This window comes from Odocoileus virginianus, chromosome 20 (assembly GCF_023699985.2).
Source record: "Odocoileus virginianus isolate 20LAN1187 ecotype Illinois chromosome 20, Ovbor_1.2, whole genome shotgun sequence".
NCBI lineage: Eukaryota > Metazoa > Chordata > Mammalia > Artiodactyla > Cervidae > Odocoileus > Odocoileus virginianus.
Window position 1 is genome coordinate 3,905,852 of NC_069693.1, and position 27,057 is coordinate 3,932,908.

General features: G+C 57.6%; 2 protein-coding genes across 2 annotated transcripts; both read right to left on the reverse strand.

The window, feature by feature from the left end:
* Positions 1-641: 641 nt before the first annotated feature.
* SBK3 (SH3 domain binding kinase family member 3) lies at positions 642-19,929 on the reverse strand. The gene is made up of 7 exons (XM_070451570.1): positions 19,860-19,929; positions 16,645-16,816; positions 15,247-15,448; positions 6,821-6,997; positions 6,225-6,375; positions 5,581-5,783; positions 642-3,443 (listed from the first exon to the last, which is right to left on the reverse strand). The coding sequence occupies exons 1-7, from the start codon at positions 19,927-19,929 to the stop codon at positions 2,757-2,759; spliced, it is 1,662 nt and encodes a 553-aa protein (XP_070307671.1). The 3' UTR covers positions 642-2,756.
* A 2,994-nt stretch (positions 19,930-22,923) lies between these two features.
* ZNF579 (zinc finger protein 579) lies at positions 22,924-27,052 on the reverse strand. Its single transcript, XM_070450351.1, has 2 exons — positions 26,042-27,052; positions 22,924-25,056 (listed from the first exon to the last, which is right to left on the reverse strand). The coding sequence occupies exon 2, from the start codon at positions 25,052-25,054 to the stop codon at positions 23,351-23,353; it is 1,704 nt and encodes a 567-aa protein (XP_070306452.1). The 5' UTR covers positions 25,055-25,056; positions 26,042-27,052; the 3' UTR covers positions 22,924-23,350.
* Positions 27,053-27,057: the final 5 nt, after the last annotated feature.

The window sequence follows — 27,057 nt, forward strand, 5'->3', positions numbered from 1 at the left end:
TCAGAGCCCCGCCCCCGGCCTCGCCCCTGGACTCACCAGGGGGAGGGCGACACCATGCGTTGTGGCCCAGAACTGCTGCAGCCAGACCGTCCCGACCCAGGGACTCTCCTCCTCCCCAGAGCCAAGAGCCCAGTCCCCACACCCTCCTCAGAGCCAGGGTCCAGACCCCAGACCCGGGATCCAGACGCCCAGCCCCTCCCCCCTCAGACCCGGGGGTCCAGACCCCAGCCTCTCCCTCAGACCCGGGGGTCCAGACCCCTGTAAAGGATGAAACTGTTCGTCCAGCCTGGCCCGCCGTGACCGCCCCCGGCTGCCCCTCAGTGCCCCATGACGGGTCAGACGCAAGTGTTTGGTGAGGGGAGTCCGGGGGAGGTGGCACTGGGGTCTGCCGGGGAAAGGATGACACAACAGGATTCCAGAACGATGCAGTGAGGGATGACCTCAGACGCGGGCAAAGGGGAGCAGGTGGTGCGGCAACTGGGCCGGAGGGCCTCGGGGAAGTGCCGGGCGGAGGGGCGTCCCCGGCCCAAGGCTACAGACTGCAAGGTGGGGGTGCAGGCAGGGACCCCCAGGGCTGAGGGAGGGGGCTTGGGGGGCTGCACACCCCTGCCCAGGTTTAGAGCCAGATGACCGATGCCAACTCACTTGCTTCTTTTTAAGTAAGCTTTTGATTTCAGAATCATTTTCATTGTTTTTAAGTCTTTATTGAATTTGTCACCATGTTGCTTCTGTTTTATGTGTTGGTTTTTTGGCTCTGAGGCATGCGGGATCTTTGCTCCCCAACCAGGGATTGAACCTGCACCTCCTGTGTTGGGAGGCGGACCTCTGGACCTCCAGGGAAGTCCCATATCCCAGAATCACTTCTGGATGCACAAGACAGCTGCTTTGAGCTCCCACGTCGCTTCCCCCAGCTCACCACCAGGTGAGTCCTCACCGACCACACGTCCATTTGTCCAAAGGAAGATAGGAACTGTCAGTCAAATGGTAGACTGGTCCCAGGTCCACAGCAGCCTTTATCTGTCCCAGGATTCAGTCCCAGACAGCCCGTTGTACGTGGGGAGCTCACATGGTTGAATCTAGGAAGCATTCAGATCAGGCTTCCAGCAGCTGTGACTGTGCTGGGTACAGGGGACGCTGCCTCAGGTCCAGTGCCACCCGCTGCCTGCGGGTCTGTGTACTGGGCTGTGGGGGGTGCATGGGGCCGGCCAGGGGTCTGGCAGAGATCCTTGCAGACCAGTCGTGGTCCTCGCTGTGGACGGGACTGCATGCTCTCGGGGAGCTGGCCTAGGAGACTCTTGGGACAGGAGGAGAAACCAAAAGGATGCACAGGTGAGAAGGATCAGGTGCATCCCGGACAGCCCGAGAGGGGAGATGTGAAGTGGGGGCACAGGTCACTGTGCCACGGACTCCAGGCCAGCGGGAGCGGCCCCCGGGGGGCTCTGCTTCCTGGAGGCCTGGAGTTGGAAAGGAGGCATTCTCGGAGAATGCTGGGTGTGCAAAAGTCTGTAGGCAGGAGAAAGAGTGTGTATGTGTGTATGCATGTGTGCACATTACGTGCTCGTGTGCCCACACATGTGCATGTATTTGTGTGTGCATGCACATGTGTGCACGTGTGTGCATCTGTGCATCTGTGGACATGTGTGCATGTGTGCCTGTGTGTGCATATATGTTGATTTAGGTCCAGAAAGGATGAGTGACTCCTGTAATATCACCCAGAGCCCAGGAAAGTGGAAGAGATGGCAGGTGAGGGTTCCATGGTGTTGGAAAGCCGTAGTCAGCGGGCATCCACTAAGGTCTTAGACGAGAGGAGTGACCGCTCAGAGGTCCACAGGCACCGAACATGTCCCCACGGGGCAGAAACGCATGTGCGGGAGACATGGCACCTCCTCTCAGGAAGACGAGACAGAACAGAAGGGAGAGAGAGGGTCCTTGAGGGAGGAGGGGCCAGGAGCCTGGACCCCTGGGTCTGAAGGGTGAGGGACTGATGGCCTGGACTCCTGGTCTAAGAGGGGAAGGGATGGGGGCCTGGACCCCTGGGTCTGAGGGAGGAGGGGCTGGGGGGTCTGGACCCCAGGGTCTGAGGGAGGCGGGGCTGGGGGTCTGGACCCCCGGGTCTGAAGGGTGAGGGGCTGATGGCCTGGACTCCTGGTCTAAGGGAGGAAGGGATGGGGGACTGGACCCCCGGGTCTGAAGGGTGAGGGGCTGATGGCCTGGACTCCTGGTCTAAGAGGGGAAGGGATGGGGGACTGGACCCCCGGGTCTGAGGGAGGAGGGGCTGGGGGGTCTGGACCCCAGGGTCTGAGGGAGGCAGGGCTGGGGGTCTGGACCCCCGGGTCTGAAGGGTGAGGGGCTGATGGCCTGGACTCCTGATCTAAGAGGGGAAGGGATGGGGGCCTGGACCCCCGGGTCTGAGGGAGGCGGGGCTGGGGGTCTGGACCCCCAGGTCTGAAGGGTGAGGGGCTGATGGCCTGGACTCCTGGTCTAAGAGGGGAAGGGATGGGGGCCTGGACCCCCAGGTCTGAGGGAGGCGGGGCTGGGGGTCTGGACCCCCGGGTCTGAAGGAGGAGGGGCTGGGGGTTCCAGACCCCTGGGTCATCAGCTGGGAGGGGAGTCGTGCATCTGAGCACAGCCTTGGGTTGGGAGAGGCGCAGGGCGCTCTCAGTTCTCCAGGGCACAGCTGTCTTCCTGCAGGTGGCCGTGGGCTCTGGGGGCGGGGCCTCTGGCCCGGACTCTGGCCACCTGTCCTGGTCACCTGGTTAGGGCTCTCCCCCATCTGTGCCCGTCCTCCCCCCGCTGTCACTGTCCTCCTCCTCTGACCACTCTTCCAGGCTTGCTGCCCCTTCTTCCTCCTCCTCCTCCCCACCCTCGCTGGACATGCTCCCCAAGCCCCCGGCTCTCTCTTTGTTCCCCTTTAACCCCCAGTCATCTCCTAGGAAGTCCAGGACGACCAGCGGGGGGCTCCTGGTCTCAGGATCCAGATCCAGGAGCCCCTGGAACAGGGCCAGAGCGGGGGGCGCAAACTGGTCCCAGGGGGGTGGCGGCTGAGGCGGCTGGGGCCTGGTGGTCATCCAGCCTGCAAAGACCTCAAAGTCAGGGTCAGGGGCCAGCGCCACGTCCCAGGGGAAGCAGGCGGTGGCCGCGCAGAAGAGAAGCACGCCCAGCCCCCAGGAGTCCAGGGCAGGCCGCAGGGGCAGGGTGTCGGGGGGCAGCAGGACGCAGAGCTCGGGGGGCGCAGAGGGCAGGGGCCCTGGGGGTGCCGGGGTGGGGCTGCCCTCGGGCCGGGTTAGACCCAGGTCCCCCAGGGCCACGCGGCTGCACACAGGGTCGAAGACCAGCACGTTGTCGGGCTTCACGTCTGCGTGCACCAGCCCCCGGCCGTGGAGGAAGTCCAGGGCTCCGGCGAGCTGGGCCACCACCCGCTTCACCAGTAGCTCTGGGAGGCCCTGGGGTCAAAGGCAGAGGGCAAAGGTCACCCTCCGTTCCTCCTCTCTGCTGCTTCCTGGGGTTCAGGAGCCCGAATCCCAGGACCACTGGCTACCAGGAGAGTCCCTGACACATCTCCCAACACCTTCTCCAGGTCATCCCCAACCACCAGCTATCCCTGTAGACCCACCCTCAAACGTTTTCCTCACCAGGATCCCACATCTCACCAGAAGCTCTCTAACTTCCATCGAACCTTGTCCTGACACTCCTTACATTGCTTATCTTCACTCAACAGGCCACGGAGATCTCCAATGAAACCCTAAATGTCACACTTAACTAATGAATTTAACTAATCTTAGTCCTGTACTAATTGAGGTCCCATCTCCAACTCAGACCCAGTTCGAAAGTCCCAGCATTTGCTTCATTAATCAATTGATAGATCTGTCCATTCAGCTAGCCAGGCAGTGAGACAGCAATCCATCCATCCTAACCCCAACCTGTCATCTATCGAACAGTATATACAGCAGTGTTCCACTCAGTATCCATATCCATCAGCTAGTCAGCAGCTCAATATTGTCCAGTTATTTAGTATCTGATAGCCATTCATACATTCCTCCATCCTTCAATCCATCCATCCATGCACCCACTCATCCACCCATCTATCCATCCACCTTTCCTTTCTTTCATCCATCCCTCTGCCCATTTGTCAATCCATCCTTCAACCCACCCATCCATCCATCCACCACCCAACCAACCATCCATCCATCCACTCATCCACCCACCCATACGTCCATCCACTCATCCACCTATCCATCCATCCACCCATCCCTTCATACACCTATCCATCCATCCACCCATCCATTCATCCACCCATCCATCCATCCACCCATCCACCCACTCATCCACCCACCATCCATCCACCCATCCATCATCCACTCATCCACCCATCCATCCATCTACCCATCCACTCATCTACCCATCCATCCATCCACTCATCCACCTATCCATCCATCCACCCATCCCTTCATCCACCTATCCATCCATCCACCCATCCATCCATCCACCCATTCACCCACCCATCCATCTACCCATTCATGCATTCACCCATCCATCCATCACCCACCCACCCATCCACCCATCCATCCATCCACCAACCCACCCATCCGTCCATCCATCCACCCATCCACCCACCCATCCATCCATCTATCCACCCATCCACCCAGCCACCCAGCCACCCATCCATCTGTCCCTCCACCCTTCCTTCCATCCATCCCACTCTTTTCCTCCTTATTTCCCTTGCTTCCTTCTTTCCTCCTCTTTATCCACAAACTTATCTCAAATCCAAAGTTTATTCCTAAAGATGAAAGTGGAAGTGTAAGTTGGTTAGTCACGTCCGACTCTTTGTGACCCCATGGACTGTAGCCCACCAGGCTCCTCTGTCCATGGGATTCTCCAGGTTAACAATACTGGAGTGGGTTGCCATTTCCTTCTCCAGGGGATCTTCCCCAACCAAGGGTCAAACCCAGGTCTCCTGCATTACAGGCAGATGTTTACTATCTGAGCCACCTGGGAAGCTATCTCTAAAGATGACCCCACCTTAACGTCACACTCAAGTACCCCTAGAAAGTCATGGATTCAGTCCTGACCTCTTCTTTCTAGAGAGAACTCCATTACAGTCCTTCTCCAACTCCCCCTATACACAGACACACCCTCAGCCATCTCTGAAGCCCCACCCCTGGGCTTCTCCACACTCACTCTCTCATCTGTCCTAAGCTCAGCTCATCCATCTCCACCCTCACCCCTCCCAGTCTCACTGCCATTAACATCCCATCTCTGCCTCTGTCCTCACCCTCTCATCAGACCTGATCTGTCCTCTACCCCAATCCCAGCCTCTCTGTCCAGGCATTTGTGTTCGGATGGTTGGATGGATCAGAGTTGGGGTTAGTCATGGAACTGCGCTGAGAAAGAGAAAGAAGGAGGTGGCCTGGAGGAGGGTATGGCGACCCACTTCGGTGTTGAGGTCGCAGAGAGTTGGCTGCGACTGAGCAGCTAACGCCCTTAGGGGCTTAATGCGGCGCTCCCTCTGGGGGTCAGGGTGGGGGACAGGCCTGCAGGAGGGCCGTCAGACCAGGAGGAGACCCCGCCTGCCCGCCTCACCCGTTCCTGCAGCATCCCACTGAGGTCTCCACAGGGTGCGTACTCCTGGGCGAAGACGAAGTGTCGCGGGGTCTCCAGCGGTCCCGCCAGCGTCTGGAGCAGGCCTGGATGTGACGACACACAGCGGCCCACACAGAACTCTCTCAGGAAGGTGGTTCTGAAGACCGAGGCCCGCGGGAGGAGCTTCAGAGCCACGGCCCGACCTGCCAGGGGGCGGGGGCAGAGGACAAGTCAGGGCGCCCTGAGCATCAGACCCGGGGGTTTGACCTCTGCGTGCCTCTCCTTTCTTCATCTGTTAAGGGGGAGGTTGGAGGACCCCTTCCCTGGGGACGCTCTCTGCTCTGTCTCAGATTGCTGTGTGACCCTGCACCACTGCCTGACCCTCTCTGGACCTCCGTCTCCTCTTGCGTGAACTGGGGGATGTGGCCACTGGACTAGCGATCCTAGTGACCTCAGGCAAGCCTCTCCACCTCTCTGGGTGAGAGCTCCAGTTCCTTGGGCGATCATGAAGCTCTTGACATTCTGAGAGCCCCATCAGGAGGGGTCCTAGTCAGCTCCCCGAAGGGATGCTTCCCATCGAGGTGGCTACCGCGGACCCTAAGAGGGGTCTGTCCTGGGGTCTGCCCTTCGATGGCCACACTCACCCCCTTGGCGAGGCCGGGCAAGCAGCACATGGCCGTAGGAGCCGGAGCCGAGCCTTCGGATGAGGCGGTACCGGGCTCGCAGACTCCGCACGGGGGTCACCCTGGCTGCCGTCAGGTCCACGAGCCTCTGCAGGGCCGTGGCTGTGTCCTCCTGCAGGAGAGGGACGGGGCGGGGGGTGAGGGGTCAGTCATGGCGGCGGGCCGAGCCGGGGGGCCTGGGGGCCCGGGGTCACTGTCCCCAGCGAGGAGGGTGAGTCACAGTGACTCACCCCGCCTCGGGCCACCTGTTTTCAGGCCTTGGCTGGGTCACGGGTGATTGTCTCGGTGGCGCAGCCCACGGCCATCTGGGGCTCCCCACAGAAGCCCCCAGCCTCACTTGGGGCCGCCTCCTCCCCAGCCCGCACCCCCCACCCCGCCCGCCTCTCTCTCCATCCACCTCTCTTCCTGTGTCTCCTGCCCCTCTATCTGGGGACGTGTCTCCCGGGGCCCCAGTCTCGCTGTGTCTCCTCGGGCTCCCCGGGTCTGGGATGTCTCTCTGTGTCTGGCTCCCCGGCCCTCCCCCATCCCTCCTCTCTCCATTATCTCCTGCCTCTCACCTCCGGATCCCCATCTTCCTGCTTCTCGGGGTCCCTGAGCTCCATCTCAGGGTCGGGCCAGCACCCCTGGTCTGGGCTCCCCGAAAAACCACCCACCCACTGAGCACTGCTGCAGCCCTGAGGGGAGCCCAGGCCAGGGGGCTGGTCTGCAGGGCCCACTTCCGTGTCGCCCCACGTCTGGGCCGGGAGACGGCCCTGAGCGGCCACCCCGTCTCCCTGGACCTCCCTGGCCTGGCCCAGCCCGAGTCCGAGCGCCCGAGGTCTCGGGGTCTCCCTGCCCGTCTGCTGGTCCCCGGGCCCCCGCTCTTGTCCCCACTGCAGCCGCCTGTCCGTCTGTCTTGGGAGGCCCTGTCTGTCCCCCGCTCTGGCCGGCCTCCCGTCCGTCTCCCTGCCGTCTTTGTTTCTGCTTTTGTCCCTCCCTTTCTCCGGCCGGGACAGCTCAGAGACATCCCGTCCCCCCACACCTCCCCGCCCCGCGGCCCCCCTCCCTCCCCCGTCCAAACTTAGACCAGCCTGGACTCTGGGCTCTGCTCCCAGGACAGAGGGGACAAAACATAGCCTGAACCCCAAGGGCCGGAGGGCAGCGGGCAGTGGGGAGACGGGTGCTCTGTGCCCTGTACCTGGGAGGGGGCCCCGGGCCCTGTGCATCCAGCCTCCCCGCGGTCTCTGGGGGCCGGGAGCCCACTCCCAGAGCCCCTTCACATAAGAGCCCCCACGGCCGCCCTGAGCACTGGACGCAGGCCCCCGGCCCCTCCTCGCTCAGGGCCAGGAGCTCTCAGCTGCTGATGGAGACCCTGGTTGGGGGCAGGCTTCTCTGCTGGACACAGCAAGGCTCTGCGCCCCACTCCCAGATCGGGCCTTTACACTGAGTCCTCCCGGGCGCCCCCAGAACGGCGGGGCCTTAGCCCCAGTTTACAGAGCAGGAAACTGAGGTTCTGAGCAGCGAGCGGGTCAGAGGGGAGGAGGTGTGGGGCGGCCGGGCCAGCCCTGTGTGACTCAGCCTGGTTGCTTTCCACTACTACTACAACCTGCTATTAATAAAAGACGCGGCTTCTGGAAGGGTCCCCGGAAGCCGGCTCGCGTATTGGCCCTGGGAGCCTGCATGGGTTGAGGCGGGGCACGGACGGAGCTGCCTTTGCTCTTTGACTTTCCGGGGCTTGTGGAAAGTTGTGAGCACGGATCAGAGCAAGAAAAGGCTGCGCCCGGGGTCCACTGACCAGATTTCACACATGTTCCTTTTTTTTTTATTTTTTGCCCTACTGGCTTGCTCTCTTTTCTGTTGGGGCGATGGCGTGTTTTAAAGTAAATTGCAGCCCATGGAAATCTTCTGGGGTAAAATGAGGCGCCGTCTGGTGTTTGATTTCAAATACTCCTGCTTGGAAAATCACGACTCCAGTGAGGGCATGGGATTGGCACACAGCTGCCCACATGTTGCTGAGAACAAGGACATGTCTTTACTTTTAGTTTTGGTTCTGCTGGAAATTTTCCCTCATAAAAAGCTAAAAGCGATTCAGTAGGCTTCAGACATCAGGACAAACTGTGCCTCAGGTTTCTGTCTCCCATCAAAGGAAGGAAAATTTCCAGCTCAGTGGCTAAACTTTTTTTCAATTGCAAACGGTAATTCTTTATGATGAGCTGACACCCAGTCTGTGTTCCACATCCCCCCGTTTCCCCATACTCGCCTCCTGTGGCTGCTTTAGTGGGGTCGGTACTCGGTGTCTAAACAGCTTTGGGGAAGCTTTGCAACCTTTGTCTTTCCTAGTATTTGAATTTCCCTTGTGGCATCACCAACTCAACAGACGTGAATCTGTGCAAACTCTGGGAGACAGTGAAGGACTGGGAAGCCAGGCGAGCTGCAGTCCAGGGGGTCGCAAAGAGTCCAACACGACTGAGCGACTGAACAACAGCAACACAGCATCTTACTGATTCAAAAACTAGAATTAAATAATGCGGTGGAGGCTTTTCACCCAATGCTGATCGGGCGGCAGGCCCTCCCTGGCTCATTGTTTGCTTTTTGTTCAAGACTTCAGAGAGTCCTCCCTACAAGTCTTCGCTGAATAAAGTGATGGCTTCCAATTTACAGATGGGGAAACTGAGGCAGGGACCAGCAGGTGGCGACAGGCAGCGCTAGGGTCCCCAAGTCTCTGGGGACTCCAAGCTGCCCTCTGTGCCACCCCCTACCATGCAGGCTGGGGCTCAGCCCCTGCCCTGGGGGCCTGGGGCGGCTGTGAGTGTGTGGGGAGGGCCGTGGGGGAGCTGAGGCCTGCAGGCCAGCTGCTGGGCGGGAGCTGAGAGGTCGGGCTGCAGAGCTGGCCACCTGGGCCCTGGGGGGAGGGTCAGAGGGGCCGCTGCAGGCCTCCACCCTCCCCAGCACCCCCGCCTCCCCGCCTGAGGCTCACCGATGATCCGCGGAGCTTTGCACCTCCCCTTTTAGCAACACTGCCCCATGGGGTCACCCGGAGTGACCTGGAGAGGCAGGTGTGCCGGGGGAGGGGGTGCTCCGGCCCTGGCCCCGGGGTGCACACACCCCTGGGTGAAGCTAGGCTCTGGGCCCGCCCCCCTCCCGTGGCCCTCACTCTCCAGCTCAGGGGCTCCTCTGGTGACCTCCTCCTGCCTCTGACACCCCGGCCAAGTGCCCAGCTGCCTCCCTGCCTCATTTCCTCCTTAAGAAACAGGAGCAATTGCTGGTCCTACTCAGAGTGTTACTGTTAAAGAAACAGCTAACATTTGAAGCATGCATTCCTAGTGTATGTTGATTGTATCTAACACAGTAATAAATGCACTATGCATGATCAGATATTATATACACTGTGTCTGGAGAAGGGAATGACAACCCACCCCAGGATTCTCACCTGGAGAATCCCTGTGGACAGAGGAGCCTAGCAGGCTGTAGTCCCTGGGGTCACAGAGAGTCAGACACGACCGAGCAACTTAACACACACATGCAGTTTGTACTGTCATATACGTTACATCCAGCATTAATTTCTATGCTATTTATATTTGATATCTTTTTCCAAATAGAGATCATGTAAAGACATAAAGAATTAACTTACACTTCAAAATAAAAAAGAAAGAAAGGAAAAAGGGAATTCCTTGGCGGTCCAGTGGTTAGGACTTTGTGCTTTCACCACCAAGGGCCCAGGTTTGATCCCTGGTTGGGGAACTAAGATCCCACAAGCCACACAGCATGGTCAAAAAAAAGAAAAAATTGTACTTCAAAGGTTGAGCAGTTGATAGCTTAGCTGCCCAGCCCCCCCCCCCCCAACTCCCCACCATCCTTGGGCCAAAAAGAAAAAAAAAAGAGAGAGAGATAAAAAGAAAAAAAAAAGCCCTACCATTAAATCAGTGTGTTTCCTCTGTAACGAGTAAGATTCTAAACTAATTGGGAAGCCTTGACTGTTGGCGGTTATCATGGTGCCTCGTGAGGACTGGGCTCCCCGCCTGCCCGCCTGTGCTCATGACACTCATGTTTCTCTCAGGCACACCCACGGGGTGGGTGGCCTTATTCCTACATACACTGGATTTTTGTTGTTGTTGTTGTCACTCAGTCATGCCTGACTCTTAGTGACCCCGTGGACTGCAGCACACTTCCCTGTCCTTCACCATCTCCTGGAGCTTGCTCAAACTCATGTCCGTCGAGTCGGTGATGCCATCCAACCATCTCATCCTCTGTCATCCCTTTCTCCTCCTGCCTTCCCTCTTTCCCAACATCAGGGTCTTTTCCAGTGAGTTGGCTCTTCACATCAGTTGGCCAAAATATTGGAGCTTCAGTTTCAGCACATACACTGAATAAACACTATTAAATACAATAATGGATGAAGACACTAGACGTAGGACCTAGAAGAGAGTAATTGCTTAGCCATATGATTTCTGGCAACAGACACACCGGTGCAGTTACAGCAGGCCAGATACTGTTCTGGAGGCTTTATCCCCCATCCAGGAGTTTCACAGAACCCTCACCATCGACCTGTGATCTTAGTTCTAGTATTTGTCAAAGCCACACATGCCCCCTCACGGTCCGTCTGACCAGGTCACATAGCAGCACAAAACTTCGCTGTGGTTCCTTGTGCAAAAGAATATCTCAGGCACACATGCCTAAAATATCCCAAAAAAGCATAACTAGTGTCTCCTTGCCCAGAAGTGTGCAGCTGAAGAAATACAACTTGTCAAATATAATTGGAACATTCTGTGTACTTACCCTTCTCCAAATCCTCCCCTTCCATCCCAGAAGTAACTACCATCCCTAAGGAGATGTTTGTTATTCTTCATGTTAAAAAAGAAAATACTTTTGCTACATATATATGAATCCCTGACTGCCCTAGAGTATCGCCTTGCATGTTTTTAATGTTGTATAAATAGTATCAGGTCCCTGACCTTCCGTAGCTTGCTTTTGTCCTCATCCGCTCAACCCTGTTTGTGCGTTTCTTCCGTGTTGTTTCAGGGACTTCAGGTTCCTTTCTTTGCAAAAATGTTGAAGAGTCTAGTGTGTGGACATGCTGTGCTTTACATATGCATTCTTCCGAGCAAAGACATTTTCTTTTTCTCCCCTGTGGTGCTCTTACAGGCAGGGGTGCAAAGGACATTCTTATGTGGGTTGTCTGGTGCAAAGTGGTACACTTCATGGGGCACTGGCCTCAAAGTGGACTTTATGGGTGGAAAGAAGAACGTGCAGCTAAATTCTTAGGTATTGCCACACAGCTCTCTCCAAGGTGGCCATATCTGACGTTGCTTTTCCAATTTTTATTTTTGAGTTCACGGGGCCCTTGGAGAGTGTGAAGAAAGCTGCAGGGACTTGCACTGATACGCAGGCCACCAGCTGTGTGGGGCTCTTTGGGACTTGAAATGTGGCCAGGCCAAATTGAGATGTGCTGTGAATACAAAATAGACCCCGGCTTTCAAAGACTTAGCACGAAAAAGAGCATGTAAGCTATCCGTGGGTGACATTTCTATTAATTACATGATGACATGATAATGTTTTGGATATACAGTCGAGCTCATCATTGGGTGGATTCCTGTATTGGCCAATTTGCCTATCCACTGAGATGTCACTGTAACCCCCGGCAGGCATGCGCAGAGCGGCCAGCACCTCTGTCTCTGACACGTGTTCCCAGCTAAGGGTGAACAAGCTTGCTTCGCAGTAAAGGACCATCTTTTTTTTTCCCCACAGTATTGGGCTTTTTGTTGGTGATTTTACAGCTTCAAACGCCCCCTACCCAGGCCCAAACATAAAGCCCAAGTGCTGTCTGGTGTCCTAAAAGCCTAAGAGAGCTGGGACGTGCCTCATGGAGGAAATGATAGATAAGCTTCCTCCGGGCATGTGTGACAGCACCATTGGCTCTGAGTTCAATGTCAGTGAGTCAACAGCGTGCATTAGACAAGGTGCCTTTAAATGGAAACACACAAAAAACAAGATTATGTATAAATCAATTAACAGCCACAATAGAGCATGATCAAAGTCTATGAGGAGCCTAACCCTGTATTTTCCCTCCCACCCTGCACTGGTTCAGGATCAGTTATTCAGGGTTCACTATGCCGCTATAGGGGGCTTCCCTGGTGGCCCTGTGGTAAAAAATCTGCCTGCAATGCCAGAGACCCGGGTTTGATCCCTGTGTGGGGAAGATCCCCTGGAGAAGGGAATGGCAACCCACTCCAGGATTCTTGACTGGAGAATCCCCATGGACACAGGATCCTGGGGGGGGGGCTACAGTCCACGGGGTTGCAAAGAATCAGACACGATCTGAGCGACTAACGCTTTCATTTCTTCATGCTAGATTATAAACCATCACTACTGTGAACAAGGAGAAAAAATACACTGTATGGGGTGAACTAAACCATATCACAATTACGTTCACCTTGTCTCTCTTTTGCGTCTGTAAAAATGGAAGCACACGGCTGGCAGACGAAGGCAGCTGTACAGACCCTCCCAGATCTCTCTAGAAGTCTAGAGGCGGTGGGCTCAGAATCGTGGCAGTCTCCACACGCACTGGGCTGCAGGCCAAGGTCGTGGCTGCTTCCTCTCCCGTGTGGGCCATCCCCCTGCCTCCGCCTCCTGCAGGCCTCCAGTCTCCCCCCACCCCCTAAGCCATCCTCCTAACACTCAGAGATAACCTTTGTCCCTCAGCTTCTCGGGACCATCCGCTGGCTCCTCGTGGCCCTCAGGGAAAGAGACCGTGGTCCCCAGGCTGGCCTCGGAGCGCTCCCGAGGCTGGCACCAGCCCCATCTTATCTGCCGCCCCACCCTGCTTCACCCAACACCCCAGTCACGGGGAAGGACTCACAGTCCCTGGGGGCGCCCTGCATTCTTGCTGCCTCTCCTCCGGAAACGTGTGCGGGGCGAGGCGGCCGGCGGATGGACCAGCAAAGGGCGTGTGTCACGGCTTCATAAATCCCGCGTGCTTAGCGATAATTATAGCCAGTATTTACTGAGCTCTGTGTATTACCAGCCCCTGTGCTAATCCTCGCAGCCGTGGGGAAGAGGTAGGTCCTATTATTAGCTCCGTTTTATAGTGAGGAAAGGGAGACTGGCGGAGATTAAATCTCCTGCCCGGCCTCCCGCTGGGGGCCAGCTGCGGAGTCAGGACTCACTCGGACAGGTGGGCTCCTTGCCTCACCCCCGGGGCTTCTGTGCTGGGCCGCGGGCTGGGAACACGTGTGTGTGCCGAGGATGCGGACTGCTCTGGCTTCCTTTCAAAGGCAACACCCACGTCCCCGGGGCCTAATGAGCCAAGAGGACCAGGTAGATTCCATCCCCGCCCGGAGCAGTCCGGAGGCTGCCCCGGAGAAGGACACAGGCGACTGTGAAGCAGTGTGTCTCCTGCTCTAACGAAGCTGACTCTCAAAGGTCCTGCTGGACTGTGGGTGAGGGGAGACAGGGCTCCGAGACAGCGCAGTCGTGACTGGAACTCAAAACAAAAACAGATTGCATGCGTGCATGCTAAGTCACTTCACTCGTGTCCAACTCTTTGTGACCCCAGGGACTGTAGCCCGCCAGGCTCCTCTGTCCATGGGATTCTCCAGGCAAGAATGCTGGAGAGTGTAGTCACACCCTCCTCCGGGGGATCTTCCCGACCCAGGGCTCAAAGCCACCCACCTCTCTGTGTCTCCTGCGTTGGCAGGCGGGTGCTTTACCAAGTTACATTTAACACGGAGCGCCTGCCTGCTGGGTGTAGCCGGCAGGATTGCAGGTTTTGGGGACACGTCAGAGCAAAGTGCGCAACTCTCACCATCAGAGGCAAATCTCAGAGATGGAGAGGGGACGGAATGGTTGCCCAGGAGATGGGTCAGTGAGGAGCCAGGCCTAAGGGCTACGGTGTTTCTTTTATTGTTTTTTATTTCTTTCTGTTTTTTGTCTTATTTTGTCTTCTTTTACAGTGTTTCTTTTTGGGGTGATGGAAGCGTTCTGAAATTGATTGTGGTGATGGTCACACAAGTCTGTGACAACGCCAAATCCCCTGAGTTGTACACTTTAAATGGACACATTATGGGGTCTAGGAACTGTATCTCAAATAAGTGATAAAAACAATTCCTTGTCCCAGTGGAGCATGCATTCTAACCAGAGGCCCCAGGGCCTGAGGTATTGGACACCCATGTCATTTTAACACCCCCTGGCCTGTATGCAACAGAATGATGTTCAGTCATTATTGTGGAAGAACCATCGGCATCCTCCTTGATTTGAGGGTTTTTTTTTTTTTAATTTCTTTTTAAAAATACACTTATTTTTAAGAGCAGTTCTAGGTTTAAAACAAACACCCACTTGTTGTGGGGTCCCCTCCACCTTCAAAGGCAACAATGGAGAATCTCCTCCCTTTTGAACACCCCTCATGTTTTGAGTCTCTTTTTCCAGAGGTTGCATGGGAGGTCACCTGATGAGGCCAGGCCCACCAAAGATACACTTCCAATTGGTAGGTCACCTGATGTACCAGGCCCATGAAGATACACTCCTACTGGGAGGTCACCTGATGAGGCCAGGCCCACCGAAGAGCCAATGCCTATCTGAGATTTGGAACCTTAATTCCAGCTTCAGTGTCCCTTCACAACAGCACTGACACCCACATCTGATCGAATAATTGGGAAGAGGTGTGTGTTCACCTGGGGAGCAGGGATCTTGGGGGCCACCTAACAGTTCTTACTAGAGAACTGGGGTACAAGGTGGGCCTCCTGGGGGGAGGGGGAAGGGGTCATTCCAGGCCAAGAGGCTGGCCTGTCCCCGGCCACGAGGCGAGGCAGAGTGGTCTGTGTTGGTAACCAGCGAGTTGTTGTGGAGATGAAACCAGAAGAGGCGTGTGAAGTGCCTGATGCCAGCAAACAGGCTGGATAACAAGCAGTAGCGGTGCTGATTACCCCGTTATCAGAAGTCTGGAGGCCGCTCAGCTCTCTCTCCCGGCCACCCCGGCCGGGCACGTCCCTGGCTTCCCGTCAGGACCCACCAGTGCCCCCTCCCTCCTGGAGGTGAAAGAGCCGCTTTGGCAGGAGGGCAGAGGAGGGTGGCGGGGTTTGGGCGGCTGGGTGAGTGGCGGCAAGTATCTGCAGAGCGCGGGTCGGTGCCAGGCACGGTGCCGGGCGTGGCGAGATAAGAGGCCGCAGGAGGCTGGGGACTTGGCCTCGGAGGCTGGATTCCGAACTGCCCTCCTGGGGTGCCGAGAGCAGAGGGCTGAAGCTGCCACGGGGCTGGTGCCCGGGAGAGGCGGGTGAGCTCCGGGCAGGTGGCTGACCCTGTGGGCCTCGGAGCCCCTGCCTGGCTCAGCTCCTCGGCCTGTCTGGGCCAAATCTCCAATCGTTCTTTAGTCACTCAGTCGTGTCTGACTCTTTGGGACCCCATGGACTGTAGCTCGCCGGGCTCCTCTGTCCATGGGGTTCTCCAGGAAACAATACTGGAGTGGGATGCCATGCCCTACTCCAGGGGATCTTCCCAACCCAGGGATCCAACCTGGGTCTCCTGTATTGGCAGGCAGGTCCTTTAGCACTGAGCCACGGAGCCTCCAGGGAAGCCCAGGTCTCTAATTACCCCTCCTCAAAAGCCCTCCTTGATCACCGGGCTGAAGTCTCATCTCTCATCACACACTGGCCAGAAGCCCTCGCTTCTCGGGCAGCATTGCTTCTCCCTCTGGTTTTGATTTTTTTTATTGAAGTGTAGTTGATCTCCAGTGTTGTGTTAGTTTCAGATACACAACAAACTGCTTCAGTTACACACACGTGTGTGCGTGCTCAGTCATGTCCGACTCTTTGCAACCCCGTGGACTGCAGCCCGCCAGGCTCCTCTGTTCGTGGGATTCTCCAGGCAAGAATACTGGAGGGGGTTGCCATTCCCTTCTCCAGGGGATCTTCCTCAACCAGGGATCAAACCCAACACACATTCTTTCAGACCCTTTTCCTGGGGAAGCCCAGTTACACACACTCACACACACACACACACACACACACACACACACACGCTCAGACCTTCTCTTGCATGGTCACTAGAATACACCGAGTTCCCTGTGCTTTCCCTCGCCCTGACAACACCGGACACTCAGACACAGGTGAGCTCCTGTGAGGTTCATAAGAGGGCACTGGACTGTAATATAGACTATTTATATGAGATAGCGCAGTGTTTGCCGCTCAAAGTATAAAAGAAACAGCTGTGAATCCATTCGGGTTCAAATAAATGACTGAAGACACGAATAAACAGGAGGGACAGAAGAATTCTCCCCCAAAACGTGTCTGGATACAGCCCCCTCCAGAAGGCGGAGCTTTCTTCCCCTCGCTTCCGCGGTCTGTTTAGGGAGTAGAGCTTGGAAGCGGGGTGTCCGGGTGAGGGGAGCAGCCTCAGTGACGTCATGGGGTACCCGCGTCCGGGAGCCGCGGGGCGCGTGGGCGTGGCCTCTTGTCCAGGAATCGCTCGGGTGCCAGGGTCGTACAAGACCGAGGCAGCCTCAGGAGTGGCCACAGACCAGTGGAGGCTCATCGGCAGGACGGAAGGCCACACGGTGTCCTGGGGGTGGGGCGTGGGGGGGGATCCTGGGACAGAAAGACAATAGGGAAAAGGAGCGAAATCTGGGGAAGGGCTCGCGTTAGGTTGATAGAAACCTGCTGATACTAGCGTCTTGGTTTTGGATGATAAGGACTTGATGATATCCGGGAAACCTGGGCCAGGGGTACCCAACCTCAGTGCCACCATAGCAACTTCTCTGTATATTTAAAACGATTCCAGAAGGAAAAAGTTATTTAAGAAGAATCTGTGCTATTCAGGTGTTTCTGTAAGCTCTCAAGGTTTATCAGATGGTAACATAACCTGCTGGAGAAGGCAATGGCAACCCACTCCAGTGTTCTTGCCTGGAGAATCCCAAGGACCGCAGAGCCTAGTGGGCTGCTGTCTATGGGGCTGCACAGAGTCGGATGCAACTGAAGCGACTTAGCAGCAGCAGCATCAGCAGCAACATAACCTGCATGCTTTTCACTGAATTTAAATTTTATCAAGGACAAGGAGGTTAGATAAATATTTGATATCTTGGTATGATACACACGCTGAAATGTTTAGCCGTGATGTGGACTCATGTTTGCAGATTGCTTTGAAATGCATTTTTAAAGGATAGGTGGCTGGAGACCGTCTGTATTTCCCCTCAAGTTTTCCGTGAACCTAAAATGGCTTTAGATATTAAAATCTATTCGTTTTTAAAAAGATGGATGGGGAGGTCCCTGGTGGTCTAGTGGTTAGGATTCTGTGCCTTCACTGCCATGGCCTGGGTTCAATCCCTGGTTGCGGGACTGAGAGACTGCAACCCACGTGGCACAGCCTAAATAAATAGTTGTATAAAATGTTAAACAGGAAAGGGAAGTCAAGTCCTGCCGGCCTCTTCATGAATCCCTTGGGGCGCTGTCTGCACTTCACTGGGGCAGAGAGCAGACTCCTGTGAGTTGCTGCTGGATCTGGTCCCCCTCCCCTTGCTCATCTCCTCTCCTGTCTCTGCCTCCGCTCAGGCCGGCCTCTCTGTTCCCTGGACGTACAGGTCACAGTCTCACCTCAGGAGCTCTGCATCCACTCTGCCCTCCCCTGGCACACGTCCCTGCTTATCTTCGAGGCCCACTCCTGTCCTGTTTGGACAGCCTGGAGTTCCCACTGCCGCACCCCCGCCTTGTCCCGCGTTTCCCCGATCCACAGCATCGTCCCCTTCGAAGATGCTTTGTGCCTTCCCTGATCACTGTGTTTTCATGTCTGTCTCCTCCCACCAGGAAGGACACCCCTCGTGGGGACGGCCTCGTGTCAATTTCACTAGACAGTGCGTGATCAACAGCTAGCACGGTGCCCAGCCCAGAGTGGGAGTTCAGCAAGTGTTTGGTTTCTTTGTTTTTTAAATTTCGTTTTGGTTATTTACTTTTGGCTGCACTGGGTCTTCACTGCAGTGTGCGGGCTTCTCATTGTGGTAGCTTCTCTTACTGTGGAGCATAGCTTCTAGACGCACGGGCTTAGCTGCCCTGCAGCGTGTGGGATCTTCCCAGACCAGGGATTAGACTCATGTTCCCTGTACTGCAGGTGAATTCTCAACCACTGGACTACCAGGGAAGCCCAGTAAGTATTATTTTGAACTGATGTCCTGAGTATATTTATGTGCATCTCCTACCGGAATGTGAGCTTGTTTGCTTGTCTGCTGATGTTTTACCTCTAAACACAAGAAGCTCCATAGAGTTTAGGATGAATAAATGAATGAACAGGATAACCATGAATCACAGGCTTTGGCATGGTGACAGCCGAGACTTTGATTGGTTCTGGAGGTGGGGAGAGGAGATGCAGTCTTGTGGGGCTGAGCCTTACCCTATGCGATCTGACGTTATCTCTGGGTGAACAGTGCCAGAACTGAATTGAATTCTAGACGCCCCAGGTGGCTCAGCGGTGAAGAATCCAGCTGCCAGTGCCTGCCAGTGCAGGGGTCGTGAGTTCAATCCCTGAGTCAGGAAGAGCCCCTGGAGGAGGAGATGGCAACCCACTCCAGCTTGGTTGCCTGGAGAATCCCATGGACAGAGGAGCCAGATGGGCTACGGTCTATGGGGTCACAAAAGAGTGAGACATGATTTGGTGACTAAACAACAAAAGTTTGATGATGAATTGCTTGATGTGTGACCAAATGCCACAGACATTTGGTGACTGGGAGTATCAGAGATGAAGTATTTCATGAGTAGTATTAGAGTAGAGTGGAGAAGAAAAACAGAAGAGTTTTCTTGACATATCTAGGATAGTCATATTCGTAGGGACAAGAAGTGGAAGGGTGATTTTCGGGGGAGAGTGGAGGGAATGGAGAGTTACCCATTGCTTAATGGGCACAGAGTTTCAGTTGGGGACGATGAAAAAGTTCCGGAGATGGAGGGTGGCCATAGTTACATGGCAATGTGAATGTCCTTAATGCCACTGAACTGCACACTTCAGTGGGTAGAAAGGTAAATTTTATGTTCTGTTTTACCTCAATAGAAAGGAGCTGGAAAATGGGGAAAAAAAAAAATAAAGAGCACAGGCTTTGGGACCACAGTGCTCAGGGTCATATCAGGAACTGCTGCTTCCTACCAGACCTTGAGCACGTCCGTTCATGTCTCTGGACTTGAGTTTCGTTCTCAGGAAAATGAGCTCCCTTGGGAAGCCCACATGTCTCACTGGTGGGACTGTAGGTGGAGAATGACCTGGCAGTTTCTTGGAAAGCTCACCTTAAACTTCCCACACACCCTCGCAATTCCGCTCCTGGGAATCTGCCCGAGAGAAATGGAGACACACGTCTACAGGAAGACTTGTACACACATGTTCACAGCAGCACTGTTTTTTTAAGTTATTTATTTTTAATTGGAGGACAATTGCTTTACAGTATTGTGTTGGCCTCTGCCATGCATCAGCCTGACCCAGCCATAGGTGCACACATGTCCCTGCCCTCTGGAAGCTCCCTCCCACCTCCCGCTCCTCCAGGTCGTCACAGAGCTTCGGGTTTGAGCTCCCTGTGTCACACAGCAAAGTTCCGCTGGCTGTCTCATTTTCCACATGGTAATGCATTTGTCTCAGTGCTGTTCTCTCAGTTCTTCCCACCCTCTCCTTCCCCCACTGTGTCCACAAGTCCGTTCTCTGTGTCTGCATCGTCATTGTGTAGCAGCACCATTTGTAAGAGCCAAAGAATGGATCCAACCCAAAGGCCCGTGAATGGATGGGATGGAATATTATTCAGCCGTGAAAAGAATGACATGCTGACACAATTTACAACCTGGATGGACCTTGAGGACACCAAGTGAAAGAGACCAGATATGAGAGGCCACGTGTTGTGTGACCCACGCCTGTGAAATGTCCAGAAAAGGCATGTCTCTGGTGACAGAAAGTACATTTGTGTCTGCCTGGGATTAAGCATGGAAGTTGGAAGTGCATTTAATGAGCACAAGAGATCTTTGCCAGCTGGGGGTGAGGCGGGGGGTGATGAAAATGTTCTAAAATTGGATTGTGGAGATACTTGCACGATCCTGTGAATTTACCAAAAATCATTGACCTGTACACTTAAGATGAGTGAATTCTGTGGAATGTAAGTGACACCTCAACAAACCTGCTTAAGAAGAAAAAAACAGAGCCTATAATGGTATCTCTCTAAGGATGCCGTTGTGAAGATTGTGAGCTAATTCACGTCAATCTCCTTAGAGATGTAGGGTAAATGCTCAAGAAACGTGTTCTGTATTATTATGATCAAGTGTGACAAGATTGTCTGTGTAAAATGCTCACTCCAGGGAAAGACAGCAATCGAAACAGAGTTAAGATTCACAAACAGCCCTAATATTGCTTTACAGTAATACCAATCTCTTGGTTATTTTATCATTTCCTGGGGCTGTCCCACGTACGTGGGCCTCAGTTTTCTCCTCTGTAGAATGGGAGACGTGGGCTCCGTCTCTAAGGCCCTTTTCTTGCCGTAAGTCCTATATTTTGTTCTAGCAATGTTTCTCTTCAGATGTCGTGTCCTGAGGTATGAGTAAGCATGTGGATGGGGGAGGGCAGTGGGCACAACTGTAGCGGGGTTGCCCTGGGGCTTGGAGACCAGGATGTGTGTAGGGGGGGCCTTGAAAGGTGGGTTCTATGGCTGGGAGCTGATTGTGAAGGTTGTATGGGCCCGGTGTAGGGCTCAGGGTGTGGAGCCAGTCCAGCCTGGGTTGGAATCCCGTATCCGCTGTTCCCTACCTCTGGGACTTTGGACAAGAGAGTCCTGCTCCGAGTGGTTGTTAACTCCTCTGGAACATGGTGAGGATGTTCCCTGTGGGGACCTAGTATTCCCTGAGTTCATATCTATACCAGTAAGAAAGCAACAGCAGCAAAAACTTGACCCCAGATGCCAACCACTGTCTTCAACTCTTTCCACAAAGTAATTTTTTTTTTTTTTTTGGTCATGCCATGCAGCTTGTGGGGGTCTTAGTTCCCCAATCAGGGACTGAACCCAGGACCTTGGCAGTAAGAGTCCAGAATTCTAACCACTGGACCTCCAGGGAATTCTCCACAGTAACACGTTGATCCAAAGGACTCAATTCACATTAGTGATCATGGAAGTAGGACAAATGCCTTCTTAGCATGAACCCTCAGTTTGCCTCTTCTATAAACAGGGCTGTGTAATCACCTCCCTCAAGGAGTTTCATCTGTGAGATTGTGCTGAAACGGTGTCTGGCCTGCAATTAGGATGTGGTAATAGGGAGCCACTGAAGGTTCCTGGAGAGGGAGCTGGCTGGCCTGTAAGGAAAGCGTACCCCAGCCCCCTTTCCTCCAGCACCCAAGGTTAAGTTATAGCTTCAGGTGGGATCTAGTGCACTGGAGAATGGGGCTTATTTGGAAACTGTCATTATTTGTGCCAATACGTGATTACCTCCCCACCAGTCTGTGAGCTCCCCGAGGGCAGGTGGTCCTCTGGTCTTTGGCGCCAACATGCAGCCTGGTTTGTGGTGAACGCAGCACAAATGGAGACCTTCCTATGTGCCAGGCTCCGTTCCAAGGGCTCGGCTACAATGTGTCTCGTTACGTCTGGGAATTCTGCAAAGCGCCGAGTGGTCATCGTCTCCCTGGCCTGCCTCTCAGCCCCCATCTTCGCAGCTTCCCTCCTGCCTGCTCCCTCTGCCAGTTTCATCACACCCGGGAAGCAGACCGCCTCCCTGAGCCTCGAGCCTCTGTCTGCTGCCCTAGGAAACAAGGATGTCACCCGCCCCTTGCCTGGTCTCCCAGGTGCTGAGAGACCTGGAGGGCAGGATGTCAGTAGGAGGAAGGAGGGGGGGCTTAAGGAGGACTGGCCTGGAGACATCCCCCCCCCCCACTACTAGGACCTAAACACACACACACACACAGACCTCGAGGTCTGTGTACACAATGACACTGCCCACCCCGCCCACGGTTCCTTGTGGTTTCTTAAACAGGGAGCAGCCACCCAACACACACACACACCCCTGCTTCTTTGCCCCTGCTCTTCCCTCTTTCCACCGGTTCTTCATTCAGGTCAAAAGGTCAGAGGTCATCTCCCCAGAGGCCCTGCCGTCCCCTTGGGCTCCATCTCCACAGCACCCCGCAGTTCTCTTGGAAGCCCTTATCAATACCTGATGTTACGGTGCAGACTGGCTTATTACCTAGGGCAGCGAGGTTCTGGTGGAGCTTTTTGTGATGTGGAATGTTCTAGACTTGTGCTGTCCAGCTGGGTAGCCACCGGCCACAGGGGGACACTGGGCACTTGAAACAGTGTGACTGAGGAATGCTTAATCTTATTCCGTTTTAATTATTTTATCGTAAACGTATCATTCTCCATTTCAGCAGGAGTGCCGCCTGGGGCTGGTGGCTACACCGAGTCAGCCGGTGCCGAGTGGCTTTCCTCTTCCCCCCTCCCGGGGCCTCGAGCTGCGCCCGGGCAGTGTTCGGCCAATGAGTGCACGTAAGGGTCCCCAAAGACCCCCGGGCAGAGGGTAGCTTGTCGTCTGCTGCCCCTGGCTCTTCTCATGAGTGTCTTGCTTGGCTCGCGGGCCCGTGTCCGCTGAAGTGGGGCTCTGCCTCCTTCCACTCCGAGCCAAGGCTCAGGGCCTGGCAGACGCCGCCCTGCTCCCCAGACCCCCTCCACCGGCCCTCCCCGCGCAGACAGCCCCACTCTCTCTAGTTCCACAAACTCACATTTATTCACAGACGGACAAGGGGACAGGGACAGACCTTTGCTCACTGGGGACTGCCCCCCACCCCAGGATCCGGCAGTTCCAAAGAGGTGATGGTGTCCAGTGTGTGAAATGGGGAGGCAGCCAGGCTGGGGGGGGTGCTCCCCCTTCAGTCTCCATCCCTCTGGCCAATGTCCTCCGCCTCCGACTCAGCGTCCTGCCTTCAGACGTGGGGCGAGCAGTTTCTAACCAGCATCAGGGGCCTGGGGGTGGGCGATGGGGACAGAGGGGCGTCCAGCCCCCGCCCCTAATGTCGAGGGCTGGAAGGGGAGGGTAGGCTCACAGAGGAGGCTCCTCTCTTTTACTTCCCTCCTTCATGCTGCAAGCCGGGGTGGGGGCGGCTCCCACGGAGGGGCTGAGGGGGGCGGGTGCGGGTCAGGAGGCCAGGCCCCCCAGGCCGCGCAGATGAGCCTTGCTCTCAGTCTCCTCTTCCTCCATCTCGAAGGCCGAGTGGTCTTGGCTGTCGAAGCAGGAGGCGCTGAGGAAGACAGGGGGTGCTGCCGCCGCCGGCGACTGGGGCGGGGACCCCGGGGACGGCGGCTCTTCCTTGATGTGGGCGAGGGGCAACGGGAGCCCCTCGGCCTCCTGGCCCGCGGGGGGCGGCAGGGCACGCGGCGGCGAGGCCGGGGCCTGCAGTGCCTGCTGCGCGGCGGCGGCCCGCTCCAGCTCGGCGCGGTGGCAGCGCTGGTGGCGCAGCAGGCTGTAGGCGCGGGAGAAGCGTCGCGAGCAGTGCGGGCAGGGGTGCGGGGCTGGGCCCCCCGCGTGCACCTGCGCGTGGCGCGCCAGGTCGGCCAGCCGCTTGAACTCCCGCTGGCAGCGGACGCACTGGAAGGGCCGCGCGCCCGAGTGGGTCACCCCGTGCTGCCGCAGGTGCGCCCGGCGCCGGAAGCCCTTGCCGCACTCAGGGCACCAGAAACGGGGCTCGCCGGCCGGGGCCCGGGCCGGGGCCGCCTCGCCTCCGTTCTGCCCGCCTGGCCCGCCCTCCGCGGCGGCCCCGCGCTCCGCCCCTTCGCCCCCCTCGGGCCCCCTCCCTGAGGTCCGGCCGCCCGCCGCCGCCGCCTTGTCGTCCTTCTTGGCCGCCGCGGGCAGCGGGGCCAGCAGGCTGAGCGCGCCGTGGACGCGGCGGTGCTGGCGGAGGTAGGAGGCCAGGCGGAAGGCCAGGCCGCAGTCCGTGCACACGAAGGGGCGATCGGTGGAGTGGACCAGCCGGTGGCGGGACAGCGACCAGGGCCTGGCGAAGGCCTTGAGGCAGATGGAGCACTGGTGGCGCTTGGGGCGCGGCGGGGGCCCCCCCTCGCCCTCCTGGTCGCCCTCGGGGCGCAGGCACGGGTGCGCTTTGAGCTCGCCCTTGGTGGCAAAGGCCTCCCGGCAGCGGAGACACAGCAGCGTCCAGTCGGCCTGCAGCAGGACCTGCTTCTCCTCCTGCCGCCCGGCCGCCAGCGCCAACTCGGCCCTGAGCTCCGCCGCCCCGGCCTCGGCCTCGGCCCCCTCCGGCTCGCGGGGCCCCGCGCTCGTGGCAGCTGCCGGCGTGGCCGGCTCCCCCGCGGCCCACGGCTCGGGCCGCGCCGCCGCTGCCTCCTCCGCCACCGCCTCTTCCTCCTCCGCTCCGGCGCCGGGTGGCTGCTCGGCGGCCTTGTCCTGCGGGCCCCAGCCGGACTCGGCCGCCTCCTTGGCCGCCCTGTCGATGGCCAGCTCGACGCCACCTCCTGCGTGCTCCTGGGCCAGGTGGCGCCGGAGCTGCGCGGGCTCAGGGAAGGTGCGCGGGCAGGCGGCACAGCGCAGCGGGGGCTGTGGCCCGTGGCCGCGCAGGTGGCGCGAGAGGTGGGCCGGCCGGCGGAAGGCCTTGGGGCACAGGGGGCAGGCGTGGGGCCGCAGGCCCGAGTGGCTCAGCCGGTGCCGGGAGAGGTAGTAGGGAAAGCGGAAGAGGCGGCCACACGTGGGGCAGGGCAGGGGTGCCCGGGGGGCTCCAGCGCCCCCTCGGCCACGGCCTCGGCCCCGGCCTCGGCCTCTGCCCCGGCCCCGGCCCCGGCCCCGGTGAGGTGGGCTTCCCTGGGCAGGTGGAGGAGGTTGCGGATCCATGCCTGTAAATAGAAAGGGAAAAGACAGAGATATTGTTGCGGGGGCGGGGGGCTGGGTGGGGGGCAGTGCGGAAATGCAGAGCCAGAGCGATGGAGAGACATAGAGGGTCAGAGGTTTAAGGGGGCAAGAGAGAGGGAGAGACAGACGAGGAAAGGGGCCGGGTGAGAGGCAGAGACCTGGAGAAGCAGAAGACGGGACGGCGAGAGGCAGAAAGCAGGAGAGAGAGAGACAGACAGACAGACAGAGAGATGGGGACACCCAGCAGAGACAGAGATGATGAGAAAACAAAGAGATGCGGGCAGAGATGGGGCCAGCAGAGACCAGCGGGACCGCGGCAGGATGGAGAGAGGGAGAGACAGGGAGACAGAGAGAGCAAGACGGAGACAGAAGAAACGGGGCAAAGTCGGTGAAGCGCTTTTCCTCCCGGGGGGCCCTGGCCGGAGCGTGCCGGGAGGGGCCGGGATACAGTCCCCGGTGCCAGACAGGAGGGGGTGGGAGGCAGGGTCCAGAGGCCCCGGAAATGGGAGTGTGGTGCCCCGGCGGCCAGAGGCTGGGAGAGGCCGGGATAGGAGGGCTAGGAGTCCTAGGCCGGGAGGGGGCTCAGGGGCCCGGATTCCGGGGGCTGGGGGTGCTCGCGCGCGCTGGGGAGGAAATGCCGGGGACCTGCATCTAGACTTGTGTACCTGGGGGGGGTGTGGATTCCGGGGTCCCCGGGGGTGGAGAGGGCTGGGGGAGGGGGCCGGGCGCCTGAGACAAGGGAGAGGAGGGAGCTGGGGGCCCGGGCCTGGGCGCCCCCCCGGGGAAGGCCGCTGGGGCTGGGTGGGGAGCCCCCGGCCCCCGAGGGGGGCCCGTCCCCGCGCTGGGCCCAGCCCTCGGCCCCCCGCAGGCGTGATCGGCAGAATCGGGGCGACGGGTCGCGGCCTCCCCGGCAGGGTTTTGAGCCCGGGGCCCGCGGCTCGGTCCCGCGGCCGGACGCCCGGCCCTTACCTCCGCCTCTCCGCTCCTTTCTTCCTTCCCCGCGGCCGGCCGAGCGCGGACGGCGGTAGCGGGGAGGCAGGGCCCCCGAGCGCGGTGGGGGCGGGGGCGGGGGAGGAGGCTGGGCTCGGTGTCGCCGCCTAAGCCTTCCCCCCGGAAACCCGGCTCCTCGCCCGCGCCTGGAAGGGGAAAAGGCTGGCGGGGAGGCCGGAAGCGGGTGGACGCGGGGACCCAGGCGGCGGGGACGCAGGGCGGCTCGGACGCCTGGGTCCTCTAAGGGGAGGGGGCTGGGGGCCCGTCCTCTGCCTCCAGGAGGTCAGCCCCCACCTCCCACAACACACACGCACAAACACACACACACACCCATTCATTCCTTCAACACATGCACATTCATCAGGTCCTGTCAGCGCCAGGCACTGTGCGGGGCGAGGCGGGTGGCCGGGAAAGATGGTGAATGCGGCCCTGAGTGGCAGGCGACGGGAAAAGTCTCCGCAATCGGGACGGGAACTTGACTGCAGCCGTAACGCGGCTGCCTGAGAAGGCGACGTTCCCTCTGTGAGCCTCAGTCTCGCCCTCCGTGATTAACCCCCGCGTGGCTATCCCCTTGACGCTAAGAAACCAGTTACTCGTTGTGCTACGTAGATTCACTGCATCCGAAGCCACCGCTGTTTACTGAGCACCTACTACGAGCTAGCTCTGTCCTTGGTGCTGGAGCGTCGGTAGCAGAGACAGAGGCCGCTGGACCCAGTGCACAGGCAGCTTCCGGTCTGACGGAGCAGGAGACAGACACAGGCCCTACTGCCCTCCCGGAGAGTTTGCTCCGAGGCAGGAAACAGGATGCCCTGGGCTTACCGGAGCAGACTCGCCTCTGAGAGTGACCCCTGAGGGCTTCCTGGAGGCAACAGTGTTTCTGCTGAAACCTGCAGGATGCAAGCCAGGAGTTAGAAATGGGAAGAGGGAACAAATGGAAATAGGAAAGAAATATACCAGCACTACTCAGAAACATGCCAGGAGAAGTGTCTGTATCA